Raw genomic sequence first — 20,731 nt, 5'->3', positions numbered from 1 at the left:
GATAAGACAATATTATTAATTAAATTATACTATTAACTACAGTCTATCATTTACATTAGGATTCACTGTTTGTGTTGCACAATTCTATGGCGGTGGTGGTGGTTTTTTTTAATCTTTATTCTAGTAATATAGAGCAACCTAAAATTTCCACCTTTTAGCCATATTCAAATACATAATACAGTAGTGTTACATTCATGATAATTGTATAAGCATTAATGCCCCACTCCCTAGACCCACCCCAGCTTCTGATAATCTGTCAGGAGAAAATTTTAACCAATTATTTCCCAATGTATTCCTCAGTGCTCATACTGGACTTTGCTATGGAGAGCAGTGCTCCTCAACATTTTCATCCCCAAAGATTCAAGAACATCCTATATGTCTCAACTTTCAAAATTCCCATTTTATTTCGAAGTTGCTACCACCACTAAACTTTTTTTAGTCTCATCTAGTATCACTGAAGAATTATTTTAAAAGGAGGGGAAAAAGACCTTTGGAAGTGAAGGAAGTGCCCATTTCCCTCAGTATTATGATCACTACCTCAGAAGTCCTGGCATCCCCTCCTGTCAAACCCGGACCCGCACTAGAAGTTTGTACCATGCATAGCTCTTTACTTTAACTGCCCAGTTGTCAGTATAAGTCATCTCAACCTTTTAAAATTCCTTTTTCTCCCTTGTCTTCATTTTCCCTCCTCATCTCTCAGAGGAAAAGGGTCCTTCTTTGCCAAGGTGTTAAAAGTTCTACCTGGGTTCTCAATTCACACCCTATGTTCAGCTCCCCTGGTCTCTTTCTATCACCTTTAATCTCACCTTTTCAGTTGTCTCTTTTCCCTCTCTTCATAAACATGCTCAGATTTCTAGCCTGAAAATATTCTGACCTCTTTTCTGCTGCTCCCTTAAGCCATTAGACTACCTCTTTTTTTCATTGCCAAACTCCCTGAAAGATCTAACTGCCTCCTTAGGGGTTGCAATCTGACTGCTTCACCATGGGACTCTGGCAATACAAGGAGAAAGATGAACAGAGACAAAGGCACTTAAGAAGATGCACTAGACCAAATGGGGGTCAGAATGTGGCAGGGACAAGTTCTTTAGTTAAGGCTTGGCTACATGTCTTTAGCACACCACCAAATGCAAAAGCACCAAGAAATGGTGCTTGTTCTAGGCCTTCAAAGGTGGGCAGAATTTCCATAGGCAAAGTTGTGAGCAAGGACACCTTCACACAGGGAAATTCCACCTGCCTTGCCTGATAATATCTCTATAGGAGTTTCTCCTTTGAGTTAATTCACTATCTAGTAATTTTTTCCCCCACAGACTAACTGGCTTGAAAAAAACTGGAATTTGAGGTACGTACACTATGATGGAAAAAAACAAAGGGTGAACCTGAAAGTTGGTTTCAAATATTTGAAAAACTATCATATGCATGAGACTTCACTATATTATGTGTTGCTGAAGAGAGCAGAACTAGAATCAATGAGTAAAGTTAGAGGAGGCATATTTTCAATTCAACAATAAGGAAGAACTTCAAATAAACAGAGCTATCTAAAATTGGATTGGGCTATCTGGACTACTTCCCCAGTGACTGAAAATGTCACAGTGGAAGCTGAATGACTTGCATGTTGTGGCCTCTCACTAATACTCACAGGCACTTACACGCTGATGAGGAAGGACAGCAATGACCTCAATGGTGGGAGGTCCAACTTGACAACTTACAAATCAGATACTTCTCCTTTGACCCCATCTCACCTGCCTTCTCCTAGTCCCTCATGCGTTAACCTTGACTCCTCTTCTTTTCCTGCTTCCATCTACTTCCAGATGGCCTCACCATACACCAGCGCACAGCAAGCACTCAGACATTTGTGGACAAAAAGACCAGTTCATTTTGGTCTGCTCTTCCCAATCACACTGGTACTCTGCAAGCCTTCTACCCACTCTCCCAATTTTCCTCCTACTTCTCTGGCCACTCCTTTCCCATGTCCTAAAGTTCATTCTCCTCTGACTGGACACTAGTGTTGGGGTCTCTAAGATTCAGTGCTCAGCGCTATGAATGTAATTCACAATATTCTCGTCTCAGTCCATAGTCTCTGCTCTCAACTCGGCTTATGGTTTCAACTTGAAAATTTCCAACTTTTTTCTCTAGCCCTGATTTCTCACCTCTGAGCTAGAGACCTATGTATCTAACTGCCCATTTGATATCTCTTCTTGGCTGTCTCAAAGGTAACTCAAATTCAAACTAGCTACTTGCACACCAAAAGTTGGAAGCAACCCACATATGTATCAAAGAAAGAATGGATAAACAAATGTGGTATATCATAAAATGTAGTTATTATTCAGTATAAAAGGAATGACGTTCTGATTCATGCTACAAATTGGATGAACTTTGAAGACCTCATGTTGAATGAAATAAACCAGACACAGAAGGGTAATATTGTATGAGCTCACTTATATGAAATAATTAGAATATTCTCATTCATAAAAAATGAGAATATTTTGTTAGTTAATTTTTTTTAAATTAATAATAAAAAAAATGAGAATACAGGTTATCAGGGATAGGGGTGGGGTAGGGAAAAGGGTTAATGCTTAAGTGGGAGAGTGTTTCTGTTTGGGTGATAGAAAAGTTTCAGTAATGGATGGTCTAACTGGTAGGTAGCACAATACTGTGAATGTAATTAACACCACTGAATTGTATACTTGCAAGTGGTTAAAATGTATGTATATTTACTTTGTATATATATTACCATAAATATTTTTTTAAAAAACAACAAATCCCACAGAACTACACAATACAAAGAGTGATCCCTAATATAAAATATAGATTTTAGTTAATAACATAATTATAGTAATAATTATTCATCAGCTGTAACAAATGTACCACACCAATGCAAAATGCTAATAATACGGAAAACTCTTACGCAGGTGAGGGACATGAGAACTCTATACTTTCTGCCTGATTTTTCTGTAAATCTACAACTGCTCTAAAAAAGTAAACTAAAAAAAAATTAGACATGTCAAAAACATCTCATCCCAACACCCGAAACCTGGCCCATTTCCAGCATTCCTGCCTTAGTAAAAGGCAGGACCAAACTGGGTAGATTGAAATACTAGTGGTCTCAATGAGAGGGAGGGGTAGGGAGGTAGGGGATGTATGAGTTTTTTCTTTATCTCTTTTTATTTTCTTTTCTGGAGTGATGCAAATGTTCAAAAAATTATTATGGTGATGAATACACAACTACGTGAGGATATTATGAGCTACTGATTATGTAGGTTGGATGGAATCTGTGTATGAAAATATCTCAATAAAAATATTTAAAAACAGAAGAATAATGCTGCTGTAAAAAAAAAAAAAAAAAAAAAAGGCAGTACCACCTATCTGGATCCATAAACCAGTAGCTTAACTCCCTCTCCTTCAACCCCTGCAAATTCAGTATAATACCACAGTGGTTTGTAAATGTTTTGCACTTACAACACCTTCACACTTTAAAAACTGAGGACCCCAAAGTTTTATTTATATTAATTGTGTCTATTGATAGTTATTGTATTAGAAATTAAAACTCAGAAAATTTTAAAACACAATAGTGAGCACATTCCATTAGCTGTCAGAGCAATGACATTTCTGGAAATTCTCATGAGAGAATGCAAATGAAAAAGGCATATCATATCTTAGTATTATTATGAAAATAATTATGACCTCGCCAACCCCCAAAGGGACTCAGAGGTCCCCAGACCATCACACTTTGAGAACCAATGCAATGCCATGTTCTGTCAGTTTCACCTTCTAATTATCTGTCAAATCTGTTGAAAACAGCAGAAGCCTGCTCCTTCCTCTCTCCACTACTATCACCACTTTCCGTTTTCTTTCATCTAGACCAACGCAATAGTCTAATATAGTTCCGTTGTATCCATTCTTGCTCCCTCCAATCTGTTCTCCTCACTGTAGCCAGAGTGATTTTTACAAAATGCAAACTAAATATATCAGACCACCCATTCTTCCTCCTTTAACTAAAATACTTTCTCTACTACTTTCAAGATAAGGATCAGAATCTTTATCATGTGAGATTGTGAAAGTTTGTCCAGAGTGATGCCCTGATAAATCCCAGAGTGATTTGAACAGTGAATAAAAAAGTATTTGCAAAGTCTTCTTGGGGGAATGGTGAGAAAGGGGGAAAATTCAACTTCCCCAAGTGGAGAATTTTTGATATTCTCACAAGCAGTGGGGACAACCAAAGCAACAGGCTGAGTCCCCAATCTTGGGGTTTGTTCATATGAAACTTATCCCCACAAAGGATAGGCTAAGCCTACTTAAAATTAGGCCTAAGCATCCCCCCAAGAGAACTCTTTTGTTGCTCAGATGTGGCCTCTCTCTCTCAGGCAACATGGTAAGCAACCTCACTGCCCTCCCCCTCTCTACATGGGACATGACTCCCAGGGATACGGACCTTCCTAGCAACATGGGACAGAATTTCCAGAATGAGCTGGAACTCAGCATCAGGGAACCGAGAAAACCTTCTCGACCAAAATAGGACTAGAGCAAAATGAGACAAAATAAAGTTCAATGGCTGAGAGATTCCAAACAGAGTTGAGAGGTTATCCTGGAGGTTATTCTTATATATAATATAGATATCACCTTTTTTGTTAAGGTGTAATGGAGAGACTGGAGGGAACTGCCTGAAAATGTAGAGTTGAGTTATAGTAGCCATGTTTCTTGAAGATGATTGTACAATGATATAGCTTTCACAATGTGACTGTGCGATTGTGAAAACCTTGTGTCTAATGCTCTTTTTATCTACCTTATTGACAGACAAGTAAAACATATGGATTAAAAATAAATAAATAATAGGGGGAACAAATGTTAAAATAAACTTAGTAGATTGAAATGCTAGTGATCAATGAATGGGAGGGGTAAGGGGTATGGTGTATGTGAATTTTTTTCTGTTTTCGCTTTATTTCTTTTTCCGAATTGATGCAATAGTTCTAAGAAATGATTATGATGATGAATATAACAACTATGTGATGATATTGTGAATGACTGATTATATATGTAGAATGGAATGATTATATGGTAAGAATGTGTTTGTATGTTGGTATGTTTAATAAATATAAAAAAAATCTTTATGATGGTCCACAAGGCTCTGCCTCCCTCCTTAGCCTCATTGTTTTTGTTGTTTTTTAAAAAAATATTTTTATTGTAAATAACAAACATATGCACATTCTTGACATACAAAAATTCTATACATGGTGTACAATCAATGGTTCACAATCATCCCATAGTTGTGTATTCATCACCATGACCATTTTTTGAACATTTGCATCTCTCCAGCAAAAGAAATAAAAAAGAAAAAAGAAAAAACTCATACACGCCAATTTATTTATATTAATTGTGTCTATTGATAGTTATTGTATTAGAAATTAAAACTCAGAAAATTTTAAAACACAATAGTGAGCACATTCCATTAGCTGTCAGAGCAATGACATTTCTGGAAATTCTCATGAGAGAATGCAAATGAAAAAGGCATATCATATCTTAGTATTATTATGAAAATAATTATTTCTCTCATTGACCACTAGTATTTCATCCTCTCATTGACCACTAGTATTTCAATTTACTCAATTTATTTTAACCTTTGTTCCCCCATTTGCTCATTTTTTATCCATATTTTTTACTCATCTGTCCATGCCATAGATAAAAGGAGCATCAGACACAAGGTGGTTTTCACAATCACAGTCACATTGCAAAAACTATATCATTATACAATCATCTTCAAGAAACATAGCTACTACACAGCTCTACAGTTTCAGGTACTTCCCTCTAGCCACTCTAATATACCATAAACTAAAACGGGGATATCTATATAATGTGTAAGAATACCTCTAGGATAACCTCTCAGCTCTGTTTGGAATCTCTCAGCCATTGACACTTCATGATGTCTCATTTCTCTCTTCCCCCTTTTTGGTTGAAAAGGTTTTCTCAATCCCTTGATGCTGAGTCCCACCTCATCCCAGGATCTGTCCCAAGTTGCCAGGAAGGTTTACAACCCTGGGAGTCATGTCCCACGTAGAGGTGGGGAGGACAGTGAGTTCGCTTGCCAGGCTGGCTTAGAGAGAGGGGCCACATCTGAGCAACAAAAGAGGTTCATTGTGGGCGGGCCACGGTAGCTCAGCAGGCAAGAATGCTTGCCTGCCATGCCAGAGGACCCGGATTCATTTCCCAGTGCCTGCCCATGTTAAAAAAAAAACAGAGGTTCATTGTGTGTGACTTCTAGGCGTAATTTTAAGTAGGCTCAGCCTATCCTTTGCAGGGATAAGTTTCCTAGGGGCAAACCCCAAGATCAAGGGCTCGGCCTATTGATTTGGTTGTCTCCACTGCTTGCGAGAATATCAGGAACTCTTCAAATAGGAAAGCTGAATTTTCCCCCTTTCTTCCCATTTCCCCAAGGACTTTGCAAATTTCTTCATTCACTGTTCAAATCATTCTAAGATTTATCGGGGGTATCACATTAATCTGGACAAACCTACAAAATTTCATGCCCTATTCAAGGTTCCATGTACTTATGGTGTTCAATTAAACTGACCATACAAGGTAAAGTAGGGAAAGCACTAGTCAAATATAAATTTTGCACTAAATAAACATTTCTCCCTTTAGTCTCACACAAAAGTTGAAGTTTTAAAATATGGATGACCATCTATTTTCAACACCCTGCAATACTGACATTCCTTTGTTTTTCCTCACGCAAAAATATTTTTTCACTTGTACATTTAGTCACTATCATTGTACACTCTAGGCATTCCTAAATTATACCATCTCAGTCTTTTATCATCTATCTTTCCTTTTGGTTTCATACATGCCCCCAGCCCTACTCCCTCTATCATTTCCACATTCAGCTTCATTCGGTGTTCTTACATTATTGTGCTACAATCAGGTACTTCTTGTAGCATTCTCCCCCTTGTTCTTAGCTCTCCAGCCACGAGGTCTTTTTTTTTTTAATTAATAAAACCAATCAATATACAATATGAACAGTCTTTTTTTCATCACATAGTTGTATATTCATAAACATGATCGTTTCTTAGAACATTTGCATCAATTCAGAAAAAGAAAACAGAAAAAAAATTCATACATACCATACCCTTTACCCCTTCCATTCATTGATCACTAGCATTTCAATCTACTAAATTTATTTTGACATTTGTTCCCCCTATTATTTATTTATTTTTAATCTATATGTTTTACTCATCTGTCTATAAGGAAGATAAAAGACGCATCAGACACAAGGTTTTCACAATCACACAGTCACATTAAGAAAGCACTATCATTGTACAATCATCTTCAAGAAACATGGTTACTGGAACATAGCTCCATTTTCAGGCAGTTCCCTCCAGCCTCTCTGTTACGCCTTAACTAAAAAGGTGGTATCTATTTAGTGCATAAGAGTAACCTACAGGATAACCTCTGGACTCTGTTTGGAATCTCTCAGCCATTGACACTTTATTTTGTCTCATTTTGTCTCCTCCTTTTGGTCGAGAAGGTTTTTTCAATCCCTTGGTGCTGAATCCCAGATCATTCTAGGATTTCTGTCCCACATTGCCAGGAAGGTCCACACCCCTGGGAGTCATGTCCCATGTAGACAGGAGGGCAATGAGGTTGCTTGTCATGCTGCCTGAGAGAGAGAGGCCACATCTGAGGAACAAAAGAAGTTCTCTTGGGGATGACTCTTAGGCCTAATTTTAAGTAGGCTTAGCCTATTCTTTGCAGGGTTAAGTTTCATATGAACAAATCCCAAGATTGGGGACTGTTCTAGTTTGCTAGCTGCCGGAATGCAACACACCAGAGACGGATTGGCTTTTAATAAAAGGGGATTTATTTTGTTGGTTCTTCAGAGGAAAGGCAGCTAACTTTCCACTGAGGTTCTTTCTTATGTGGGAAGGCACAGGATGGTCTCTGCTGGTCTTCTCTCCAGGCCCCTGGGTTCCAACAACTTTCCCCGGGGTGACTTCTTTCTGCATCTCCAGAGGCCTGGGCTGAGCTGCGAGTGCTGAGATGAGGAATGCCGAGCTGCTAGGCTGTGCTACATTGCGTTCTCTCATTTAAGCACCAGCCAATTAAGTCAAACATCACTCACTGCAGCAGACACGCCTCCTAGCCGACTGCAGATGTAATTAGCAACAGATGAGATTCACGTACCATTGGCTTGTGTCCACAGCAACAGAACTAGGTATGCTCACCTGGCCAAGTTGACAACTGAATCTAACTAACACATGTCCATCCCTTGTCAACTTGGCAACTTCAAGCATCACCTTAAACAGATGTAAAATATTCTCTTGCTGTGGACCTGTGAATCTCAAAACAAGTCTGGTGCCAATAAGCAAAGGAGGATATTCACAGAATACAGATTTTCATTTCCATAGGGAGAAATTGGAAGAAACACAGATGTAAACCCAGCAGGGCAAGCGCCGTGGGATTTCAAAGTCCGAAAGTCATTCATCCTTCGGCTATAGAAAGTGGCAGTTCCACCCCTTCCAAGGTCCTATGCAGTGGCCAGCCTCTTTCCAAATCAACCTCGGGGAACATCGAGGAGACCACCTCTGGGCTCCACTCTCTCCAGGCATCAGGGCCACCCCTGGGCTCTCTGCCATTTCTGGGGCACATGCTCAACCCCTCCACATGGTGGCAGCCAGGCTCTCCCAGTCCCCCAAGGAGCGTGCTATGCCTTTTCCAAGACCTGAGGCTGCACAACTCTTCCACTGCAATGAGAGGGAAGACTCATCCTCACCCTTCAGGGTAAACTCACCCTCCAGGGTAAACTCACCCTCTCCATGTATATGGGTGGGTCCACTCTCCTAGCCAAGGTTTCTTGGCTTCAGACCCGAGCTTCCATGGTTCTTACTCTGCAAACTCCAATTTCTCCCTTTTGTGTCCTCCTTTGCCAAGATTGGCAGTGGTTCCATTTACACCAACAGTCTCTTCAAACCCTCCAGGACTTCTCCATCAATCTCTTCACAGTTCCTCCAAAGTCTTCACCTTAGCCATGCAAAACACCGTTCAAACATATCTGGCATTTGCAAACCACAGCAGCACCCCACTCCTGGTACCAAATCTGTTCTAGTTTGCTAGCTGCCAGAATGCAACACACCAGAGACGGATTGGCTTTTAATAAAAGGGGATTTATTTTGTTGGTTCTTCAGAGGAAAGGCAGCTAACTTTCCACTGAGGTTCTTTCTTATGTGGGAAGGCACAGGATGGTCTCTGCTGGTCTTCTCTCCAGGCCCTTGGGTTCCAACAACTTTCCCCGGGGTGACTTCTTTCTGCATCTCCAAAGGCTTGGGCTGAGCTGCGAGTGCTGAGATGAGGAATGCCGAGCTGCTAGGCTGTGCTACATTGTGTTCTCTCATTTAAGCACCAGCCAATTAAGTCAAACATCACTCACTGCAGCAGACACGCCTCCTAGCCGACTGCAGATGTAATTAGCAACAGATGAGATTCACGTACCATTGGCTTGTGTCCGCAGCAATAGAACTAGGTATACTCACCTGGCCAAGTTGACAACTGAATCTAACTAACACAGGGACTCAGCATATTGCTTTCATTGTCCCCACTGCTTGTGAGAATATCAAGAATTCTCTCCACTTGGGGAAGTTGAAATTTCCCCCTTTCTCACCATTCCCCCAAGGGGACTTTGCAAATACTTTTTTATTCACTGTTCGAATTCTTCTGGGAGTCATTGAGGCATCACTCCGTACAAACCTACAAAAGCTCATGCCTTACTCAAGGTTCCATGTACTTACGGTGTTCAATTAAGCTGTCCACATAAGTTATAATAGGAAATGCACTAGTCAAAATATAAATTTTGTACCAAATAAACATTTTTTGCTTTAGTCTCACACATAAGTTAAAGTTTTAAAATATTAATTACCATCTGTTTTCAACACCCTGCATTATTGACATTCCTTTGTTCTTCCTCATGCAAAACAGTTTTAAATTTGTACATTTAGTCACTATCATTATATACCCTAGGCATTCCTAGATTATACCATCTCAGTCTTTATCATATATTTTCATAAGGTCTTTTTTAACACACATCACTTTCTCCTGCCACCAGGCTCAGTACTTGTAGCTCCTCTGGCTGGAACTCTCTCTCTCCAATATCCCCTTTGCTTAAATACTACTCATGTTTCAGGTTATAGCCTAAGTCTTTCCTGACTCTGAGCTAAGGCCACATCCTTCTGTTATACACTCTTACAGAATCACACACCTTTTAACCACAGGTTATTATTATACCTTAATCACATCATGACAAGTAAATATCTGTCTTCCTACTGGTCTATAAGGTCTGCAGGAACAGGATAGGATCCATGTCTTTTCTGGTTCCTATGTTTCTGGCATAATTGATACTTTTTCTTGAGCATCAAGTATTTTTCTTGAATGAACAAATTAAAATGTAGTTTGATGAGAAGAGAGGGAAAATAAGATAATGTGATAAGTGTTACAATGGAGATGGGCATGAGAGGCAAACATTTCATTGCCTTCCACAGCCTATTTAACAAGTCCAAGTGTGTTCCAGGTGCCTCAGAAAGTGCCTTCCCTGACATCATTCTCTATTCTTCCTCTAAAAAAATCTGCTAATCTGGATCTGAAAGATAAGTGAGATCACCACAGGGAAACAGTGTGAAACCCCTCTCTCATGTTTTCTTATGGAAATCCTTCATTACTTTCAAGATCCAGAGCAAACAGTTCCTCTACAGAAGATATTTCCCAGATCATTCCAGTTAGAAATAATCTCACCCATTTCTCAGTTCTTTCATTTTGCTTGCCACAAATCCTATACCCTCTATACTCTCTACCATCTGGGATTCTCTGAACCTACCATATTCTTCTGTGATTGTACCTGGCAGATACTCGTTCCTGTGTCTGGAGTACCTGTCTCTACTTTATGCTCAGTAAATCTTTCTTTCGGTGTGAGTTCTGATGTCACTTCTGGGAAAGCCCTTCTTCAAATTCCTGGACAGAGTTGCTTATTGCCTCCTCTGTGCTGCCACATCACCCTTGCCCTCATATAAGCCTCTACTGAAACATTCACCCATGTTCAACAGCTGGTACATAATGCTTGCTGACCAAAGGAATGCAAGATCTAGTGTACTAGGAAGCTATGTTGCCAACTCTCTAGACAACCAAAACTACTTTAAAGAGCTCCTATTCCTCAGCATTCTCAGTCATGGAAATTCCATATATAACTCGTTAGAGTGTGAGGAAAGGGCCCAAATGGTCCAGCATTTAGCCCCTGCCTCCACCTACAAATCACAGACTCCTGAGGAGCAACAGGTCCAATCATTACCCCATGCCAATCACTGCTTGCTTTACAGATGAACAATGTTGCTCTCCCCCATCCCTTGATCCCTATAAGGGCTGGAACAGAAGGCAAGCTAGCTGAGTTTCCCAAGCTCCAGGGTAACCAGATTCTAGGGTCAGAGATGATCTGGTAAAGTCTCCTTGATGGGGTGCTAGCATTCTCTCCTCAGTCAGCTCACTAAAAACACAGCCATCAATTATCCACAACGTTAGATAAGTGTGAAACTCATATACACTGTTAGCTTCACTTACTAATCAGTGCTTGCTTGTATTCCAGAAATTACTCAATGAGGTAAAGTCAGTGCCTTGGTAACAGAGTTTTCCTGCAACTCCCTCAGGGAGCACATCACTCACAGACAAGCTTAACAAGAGGACCAATGATCAGACCTCCCCAAGCTCAGCTCAAGATCTTCAGTGAGCAGTTGCTTCTGATGCAATTCTACCAATTTGGAGAAAAGCAATCTTGGCATCCTAGCGGCAGCAGGGATCCCAGCAACATTAGGGCAATTGTCTCAACACAAATGTTTGGTAATGCCAGATTTCACTCCTGATACAAAATCCACAATCGAAAGAAATGGGCTTTCTTTCCAAACTCTCCAAAAAGGGATCCAGAACAATACTTGTATAATACACAGATCTGATTCAGATTTATATCCGGGGTAGGCCTAGTACCAGCTACATACTTAGTCAACTACATTTCTACATCAACTGTCTCCTTTTCTTCTCAGACAACTTTGCTTGACTCTCCAAGTATTACATTGGTTAACATCTTTCTCAAAGCATAAAAAGGTTCCTTAAGAATCATAAGCAAGAAGCTTGAAGTCAAAACTCAAACTTGAACCTAACTCCTAACTTCACAAATTCCCAGTCCGTTGGGAAAGAATGGCCAAGAATAGTCAAGGATGGTTACGATTGGAGGTACTCAGATGTTTGATGAGATCACTTTTTTTTCCAGGAATATTTAAAAGGAATTTAATCATACCATTACATCATAATATTGTAATCTTCTTTAGGGTTAGAACATTGTTTCAGTAATTTCTCTACCCCTCCTTTCCAAATAAAGGTATAGAGGATTTATTTGTACAAATCAGTAATTAATAAATATCTGATCAGTGATCTTTAATCAAATATTTGTTGCTGTTGTTTTTTTAAATGCGGACACATACATTAGATAAAAAGGAGAAAGGGTGAAATACTCACTGACAGAGAGGTGCCTGCTTCTGGGCTCAGGGGGCTGGTAGATGGTATTTATTTCCCCTGCAGACTGGGAAGTCTTGATTCGCACCTGCCTGGACATCCCAGAATGGGGAGAGGAACTGGTCTGCAAGATAAGAGGAAAAGATTGAAATAAGTCTGTAAGCAGGCAGGCCTATAAAGTCCCCTTACCTCTTCCTTAGGACTCCCTGGGCTCTCAGCCACCTAGATGTTTTTTTTTAACACATAAGCTAGCCTTACTTTCCTCCAAACCTCACACCTCAATCAATCTTGGCAAATCACTATTTGCTCAATAAAGTTTTACTGCTTCAGTTTTATATGTATGAGCAATGAGACCCAGTGCCCCAGCTTAATAGGTGATGACCCAAATACAGAGGAATAACAAGTACTCTCGTAATAACTGCCAAACAGAAAAGAGAGCTGTAAACACCCTTTTATAATATTTTCCAGAGAGTTTGGGAAGATTAGTAAGAAATGATGAATGAGGGTCAGAATAGAGAATGACGGCAACCTCCCTGGCTCAACAAAATTCTGGTTGATAAATAAGCATTTTAAAAAATAGCTCATCCCCAACCATCACTTCCTGAAAATTAAGGTAAGAAGATCTCAATTGCTTCTTATTACCAAGGTTTTTCATGTAAATCATCATAGGACCATGTTCAATCGGGAAAGGTTGTCATAGGCACCATACTACTGGAGGTCAAGGACCTCAGAATAGGGTGAGCCTTACCACGTCCATCTCACTTTTCCACTGATCTAATCGAGCCACTAGATGAGCCCTAGAGAGGAAATGAAGGAACAAAGGGGATACCTTGCCCTGAAGAGGCATAAAACTGAATTTTGGAGATGAGCAAGTAAGATCAGAATGTGATGACAAATACACAGAGCACAACTGAGCATGGGAGTGGGAACGCAAGATTTATAAATAATGTGGGCCCAAGTTTTTACTTGCTTCTCTGTCTCCTCTACAACCCATAAGAAAAAAAGTATGACCTAACAAACTGTATATACTGTCCTCCAGCAAAAAGGCTTCCTGCACTCAGGGGTAAGAAAGTTCAGCTGCAAAGCAGCCTTCTCTAGTCTTCCCAAGCCAAATTTATATCATAGACAAGGCCATCTTGATCAACTGCCTTGCCTTAACAGGAAGTCACAACCAAGGGGAAGTGAATGTTCTTGCTGAAGCCTCCAATGTGCAATAGTTCTCTGCTCAGAGTCAGAAAGGAAAAAACAGTCAAAGCCACATACTGGGGAAGCAAGCCAGTGAAGGGCAAGGGAAGGCCACTGCCCTCCAGTCAGAAAGAAGAGATGCATAATGAGCACTCTGAGGACATCTGCTTGGATCCAAGGTCTAACTTATAGTGGGAATTCAACATCCTGGCAACAGGAATTTCAAATGTACTAAAGAATGTAAAATCTAAACTCTCAAATTTAAAATCTAAAAGCTGAAATAGGAAAAGTTAGGTTCAATAGCCAGTATGAAAAAACATTTTAAAAAGAAAAGTTGTGGTAACAAGTTAGAAAGCAGGTGAAAGGACTCGGTGAAGGTTTCAGAACAGAGTTTCTTACATTTCAATATCATACAAATTACCTGGGATCTTGTTAAAATGGAGATTCTGTTTCGGTAGGTCTGGGTGGTATTCAGAGTCTGCATTTCTAACAAGCTCCCAAATGATGCTGACCTGCTGGTACAGGGACCACAGTTGTGCAGCAAGGCTTTAGGAGGTAACTCTCATGCTTCAATTTAAGGCAATGGTTCTCAACCCTGGCTGCTCATTAGAACTGCCCTTGGCGTTTTTTAAAAAATAGAATCTCTATTTAAAAATAAAAAAAGAATCTCTGGTAGAGCCCAAGTACTGGTATTTTTAAAGTCTTCCCAAGTGATTCTAATGTTCAGTCAAGTTTGAAATCCCTGATTTAAGGGGATAAAGGGAGGTAACATGTCATGGTAAATAAAAATGAGGTTGCTGCAAGGATTGAGAGAAGCTTGAGCAAGACTTAATAAGGGGAAGAGAACAAGGAGGAAGGTAGGCCTAAAAAAAAAAAGGAGGGGAGCTAACAGGTATAAAGTGCATAGCTAGCAGAACAGTCTAAAGACAGCAAATAGAAGGGGGCATATGATCATTCAATGAATGAATGAAGGACTCTGTGTAATATGGCTGACACAAACAATATGAAAAATTTCCAGGGAATCATGTACCTAAATATTTTCAATGATTGAAAGCTAGAGAAAAACAGAAAAAGAGTTATAAAAAGTTGACCCAAGACTTATCTCGACAAAAAAAATTTCATGACACAGCCAAAAAGAACACATGGATTCAACAATGCAGTGGAGAAAACAAGAGCTGGCTTTAGTTTGGATGGGAACTTAAGGTAAGAAACTTGGATCTTCTCCACCAATAGCATTCAACCCTTTGCTTTAATGGTAGTATCAAGAGATATTTACATGGAAGACCAAGATAATTAGGATAGTTGAGGAAACACCCAGGTTATCTAATTAAATTTACAGCTTTAACATCTGTGAATGAAAAAAAAGCTTAAAAAAAACCCCAAACTTTTGAAGTTACACAACTTCCAGAATAATGGATGCCATGTTTATCACCACTTATCCAAGTTCTCATTTCTTTTTTATTCCAAAATAACCACCAAGATTCAAGGGGTTCGCCCAAATTGAGATTAGGTAAATAAATCTGTTTTCAACATCCATACTCTCAAGCACTTTGCTGACTTTGATTATAAAAATGCTTATGCTGCTTTTTCTGCCTAAAAGAGTTCCAAACTTTTTAGGTAATTCACATATAAAGTAACCCCAATTACTTGAAAATTCTGTCTTCTCCTAGATGTTAACTCAGTTATCTTCTGAGCCGTGGGAATAGAATGACACAACATTTCATAAGTTCTCCTCATCAGCCACATTATATTTTCTGGTCTATTTCTAATGACACTCAATCTGTGGAGGAACCTGGATGAGGTTTTTCAAGGATTACAATAATTCTAAGATCCCTTTCCTAGATAGTAACTGATAGTATATTACAAGTCAGAACATCTGGATCCTAGGCCAGCTCTGTTACTGCTTACTACCATACCGTGGGCAAAGCATTCTAAGTCTCAGTTTTTCCAGGTATACTTTGGAGATAAAAGATACCTGTCCTGGACTCCTCAGAGTTGTAAGAATCGAATGAGAGCTAAAACTGCCTTAAACATATAAGGCATTATTTTTTAAATAGAGTGTAAACTGAAGCTAATTTTTCCCAGTTTACCTTTTCTGTACTTGCCCCATTATTTCAGGAAGACTTTAGTTTATCTTTGATATTTTGAGTTTGAATACTAGGGACTATAGTGCCAAAGTCATTGATGGGACACTTGGGAAGTTGGCAACATGACAAGATTAGATGTTTATTTTTGTCAAAGAGAATTTGAGGTAACAAAACCAAAACGCCATATTCAGTCAAGGTGACTGGGTATTTACTTTTTGTTGTATTAAGATACAAGTGATAAAAGAATGTTAAGCTTGAGATTACTCTAGGGTAGTGGGAATCTGGAACTAGAAAATCACAAGGTCAAAAACAGAAAGATAAATTTAAGAATTAGATGGATACATATTTAGAGAAGACTGTAACAGGAATAAGCTAAGAGTTGATGGTCCAAGGCAGAGGTCTAGATTGGCAAGAAATACTAAAAGAGATGCTAAAGTATACTGAAACACCAATACAAACCAAAGCTAGAAAGAGATTGCTCAACGAGGAGGTTCTGTGGTTACCAAATTCCAGGGGTTCTTAGGTAAGAACAATATTAACATCTAAGATATAACCTTAACCAGGGTGGAGTGGGAGGGGTATGACTACATATGCTGGTAAGGGATGAAGATAGAGGAAAGATTAGAAGCTGTCATAGAGGGTCAGAAGAAAGGAAAAGAAAAATATAGCAATTAAAAAGAAGAAGAAGAAAGGAAATAAAGGAATAGATAGTAACAAAAAGGTGGATGAGGCAATGGATTGCTAAAAACAAGGGAACTATAAGTGCAGAAACAGAGTGGCTGACAGTTATCAGCAGGTGGAGATGATGAAGACAAGGGTGATATAGTACTCTAAAGCAGAATACTTAAAGTATCATCTGCAGACTGGTGCCAGACCACAAACTGCTGATTACCAGTCCTCAAAAAGATAAGAATAAAATTAAGAGTAACTTTTAAAAACTTCTATAGCAATTTGACAGTAATTTTTTGACTACCGAATATAACAATAAAAACTGTGAGCCTATAATTTGTATGTCTCTAGTTTATTTTTCCACTTTGTTTTTCAGTCTTCGTATTGTACAGAAGAACTGGTCCGTGACAGATAGGAAATTTTAAAAAGACCAATACAGAACAAAACCGATATTTCACAACAGACAGTTAAGAGAATCACTGTTCTAGAAATGAGGATTGCTAAGCACAAAGCAACTTTGGATCATGACACTTCTGTTTATTAAGCTGCCTAATAGGTTTCACAGTCAGGGGTGCTACCTTCCAGTCAGGTAATCACATCTTTAAACAAACTCCAATTCCAATTTCCACTGTAAAGAAGGAGTGTGCTAAATATGATCTCTGTCTAACTCCTGCTAACAATTCAGAAAGCGTTCCCCGTGTTTTGCTAAGGTAGGGAAGGGACTCCAAACAGGAAAACAAAGTTCCTGCTCTTGGGAGCTTATAATATTATGGAATAAAAACTTACAAATATGTAGCAACTAGAGGGTAATTACTAAGCAACATATAAACTAGTGTACAGACTATCTCCAATGACTAAAGAAATAGGGAATAATCAAAATGGCCTCAGTCAAAAATACTGACCAACTGTAGACTGGAGTCTAAAATAAAAATGATGAAAGCCATGGATTAGCAAAGACAAAGAAGAAAGAACTACAGTGCTGGGGAAAGGGGTAGGGAGAGTATGCTAAAGAATATGGAAAGATGAGATTGGGAGTTGAAAGCAGGGATATTCAGTGGAGAGCCATGGGATGCTAGATTAAATTTAGATCTTACCTGAGAGAAAATAAGAAAGAAATATGTGGAACAGGTGTGTAATGAACAGGGGAATGAAATAAGATTTTACTTCAGAATACTTTCTAAAACATATCTAAAACAGAAAAATACATATTTGGGAAAGAGATGACCACTCCTCATGATCAGGAACATTTCTGTAATATTAGAAAATGCCCTCTTTATTGTGAGGTGTCCTAGCAGTATTCTCCTGTGCCTTCCCCTAATCTACAGGACAGCGTTATACCATAAATCTCTTAAGAAATAAATAGTCAGCATGAGCATCATGCATCTCCAAAGCTCTCACACAGGGTGTCAGCTGTCCATACGCTGCTGTCTTCAAACATAAGAAAAGGAAAGGAAGGCGTTCCAAGAAAACTTCAGGAATATGTATCTGAAGAAAACTGGTAGGGAAATCAGTGATCAGAAACAGACGCAAACAGCAAATATTCCTGTAAAATACAGGCCCCTAGGAATCTTTCAGGAGAGAAAACTGCCTAAGGCATATTCTCCCACTTCTGATGGCCCCTCTAGATTGTTTCTTTGGGAAGGCAGCTGCTGGTAAGTTACAAGAGGCCCTCCAGTCTAAGGCCCTTTTTCCCCTCAGTGAACAGAAAGAAAAGTCTGTTTCTTACATGTGTCTCAGAAGAAAGGCAAGGCTACTGATAATTATGGGTTTTGGATTTACAAAACACAACAGTCTCAAATCTTCAATAGCCTTTGCTAATCAGCAAGGCCTTGTTATTTAAATGTCTCCTGTCAAGGTCAAAATCTAATTGGGAGAACAGAAATATAGAAAACAAAAGAATTTTCTCCTTTACCATAAGTGTTTTCCTTCCTCCTACACCAATGTCAAATAGCCTTTAGTTGGAACTTTAACACTAATAATCTGAATTCTCAGTGAAATCAGATGTGCTGGCCACTAACAATGGGCTGGGGTGCACTTCTATTTTTGTAATGGCAGTGGCTGAGTGAGGTAAAATCTGTCGAGGAAGCAAGGCAAACTCCTGAAGGAAAGCAAGCTTTGTTTTCAGCTATCAGGCCGTGAAAGGGTCTACTTACATGATTTCTGTCCTGGGACAGCAACAATATCCTAAGGCTTTTCATGCTTGAGCTTCTGTCCAAAATGTCAATTGCTTTATCAAGATCATCTTGGTTTTTCAACAGAATGGAGAGCTGTGACAAAGGACATAGAAAAGGGAAATCATATAAGATAATCTATCTCAATGCTTCAGTTTGCAAAAATAAACAAAATAAGCAAAAAATAAACAAATATTTTAGAGGAAAAAAATCTCACTGAATACCATGGGGTCTTAAAAGATCTAACTGAAACCATAGAGATACCTTAAGTGTGAAATTCAATGATTTTTAGTAAATTTACAGAGCCGTGCAACCATCACCAAAACTCAATTTTTAAAAATTTTTTTATTAATTTTTAAAGTTTTTAAAAAAATATGACAAGAAAGAAACAATCTTAACATATGATCATTCCGTTCCACATATATAATCAGTAATTCACAATATCATCACATATTTGCATTTTCATCATCATGATCACTTCTTAGAACATTTGCATCAATTCAGAAAAAGAAATAAAACAAAAAAGAGGAAAAAAAATTATACATACCATACCCCTTACCCCTCCCTTTCATTGATCACTAGCATTTCAAACTAAATTTATTTTAACATTTGTTCCCCCATTATTTATTTTTATTCCATATGTTCTACTTGTCTGTTGACAAGGTAGATAAAAGGAGCATTAGACACAAGGTTTTCACAATCACACAGTTGCATTGCGAAAGCTATATCATTATACAATCATCATCAAGAAACATGGCTACTGGAACACAGCTCTACATTTTCAGGCACTTTCCTCCAGCCTCTCCATTACATCTTGAATAACAAGGTGATATCTACTTAATGTGTAAGAATAACCTCCAGAATAACCTCTCCACTCTGTTTGGAATCTCTCAGCCATTGACACTTTGTTTCATTTCACTCTTCCCCCTTTTGGTCAAGAAGGTTTTCTCAATCCCTTGATGCTGAGTCTCAGTTCATTCTAGGATTTCTGTCCCATATTGCCAGGAAGGTCGACACCCCTGGGAGTAATGTCCCACGTAGACAGGGGGAGGGTGGTGAGTTTGCTTGTTGTGTTGGCTGGAGAGAGAGGCCACATCTGAGCAACAACAGAGGTTCTCTTGGGGGTGACTCTTAGGCCTAATTTTAAGCAGACTTGACCTATCCTTTATGGGGTTAAGTTTCATATGAACAAACCCAAAGACTGGGGGTTCAGCCTATAGCTTTGGTTGTCCACATCGCTTGTGAGAATATCAAGAATTCAACTTGGGGAGGCTGAATTTTCCCCCATTCTCACCATTCCCCAAAGGGGGACTTTGCAAATACTTTTCCACTCACTGATGAAATCACTCTGGGATTCATCAGGGGCATCCCTCTGGACAAACCAACAAAATCTCCTGTCCTACCCAAGGCTCCATGTACTTATGGTGTTCAACCAAGCTATCTACATAAGTTATATTAGGAAATGCACTAGTCAAAATATAAATTTTGTACCAAATAAACATTTTTTGCTTTAGTCTCACACATAAGTTGAAATTTTAAAATATTAATTACTATCTATTTCCATAACCCTACAGTAATGACATTCCTTTGTTCTTCCTCATGCAAAAACATTTTAAAAATCTGTATATTTAGCCACTATCATTATACACTCCACGCATTCCTAGATTATACCATCTCAATCTTTATCGTTTATCTTTCTTTCTGATTTCATGTGCCCCCAGCCCTCCTTCCTCTATCACTCTCACATTCAGTTTCACTCAGTGTTTTAACATAATTGTATTACAGTCTGGTAGTATTGTGAATTTTATGGGATATCGATTATATCTCAATAATACTGTTATTAAAATAAGATAAAAATCTTAATAGATCTTTCATTTGGGTTTCTCAAACCCTGACAGGGCAAGGTTTAAGAGGGCAAAGAAAAGCAAAAGGTCTTGAGAGATTTTAAATTAAAAAACAAAAAACAAAAAAGGTGAAATTTAGTCAACTGATCATTGATATTGATGGAGTGTGGAAAGACATTTAATAAATTAATTTAATTAATTAATTAATGTATAGATTTTTATCTGGCTTTAGAATGAATCTCCACAT

General features: G+C 38.8%; 1 protein-coding gene across 1 annotated transcript in view; it reads right to left on the bottom strand.

Moving 5' to 3' along the window:
* The window catches only part of MAP3K3 (mitogen-activated protein kinase kinase kinase 3), a 102,252-nt gene that overhangs the window by 25,897 nt on the left and 55,624 nt on the right, over positions 1-20,731 (bottom strand). The window contains exons 5-6 of the mRNA XM_077163541.1: positions 18,623-18,736; positions 12,532-12,652 (exon numbers count right to left, since the gene is read on the bottom strand). Coding sequence (XP_077019656.1) covers positions 12,532-12,652; positions 18,623-18,736 — 235 coding nt within the window. The remainder of the gene's footprint in view (positions 1-12,531; positions 12,653-18,622; positions 18,737-20,731) is intronic.

This window comes from Tamandua tetradactyla, chromosome 6, assembly GCF_023851605.1.
Source record: "Tamandua tetradactyla isolate mTamTet1 chromosome 6, mTamTet1.pri, whole genome shotgun sequence".
NCBI classification, from domain to species: domain Eukaryota; kingdom Metazoa; phylum Chordata; class Mammalia; order Pilosa; family Myrmecophagidae; genus Tamandua; species Tamandua tetradactyla.
Note: the sequence above shows the minus strand (reverse complement) of the source record. Positions and strands in the feature narration are given on the sequence as shown.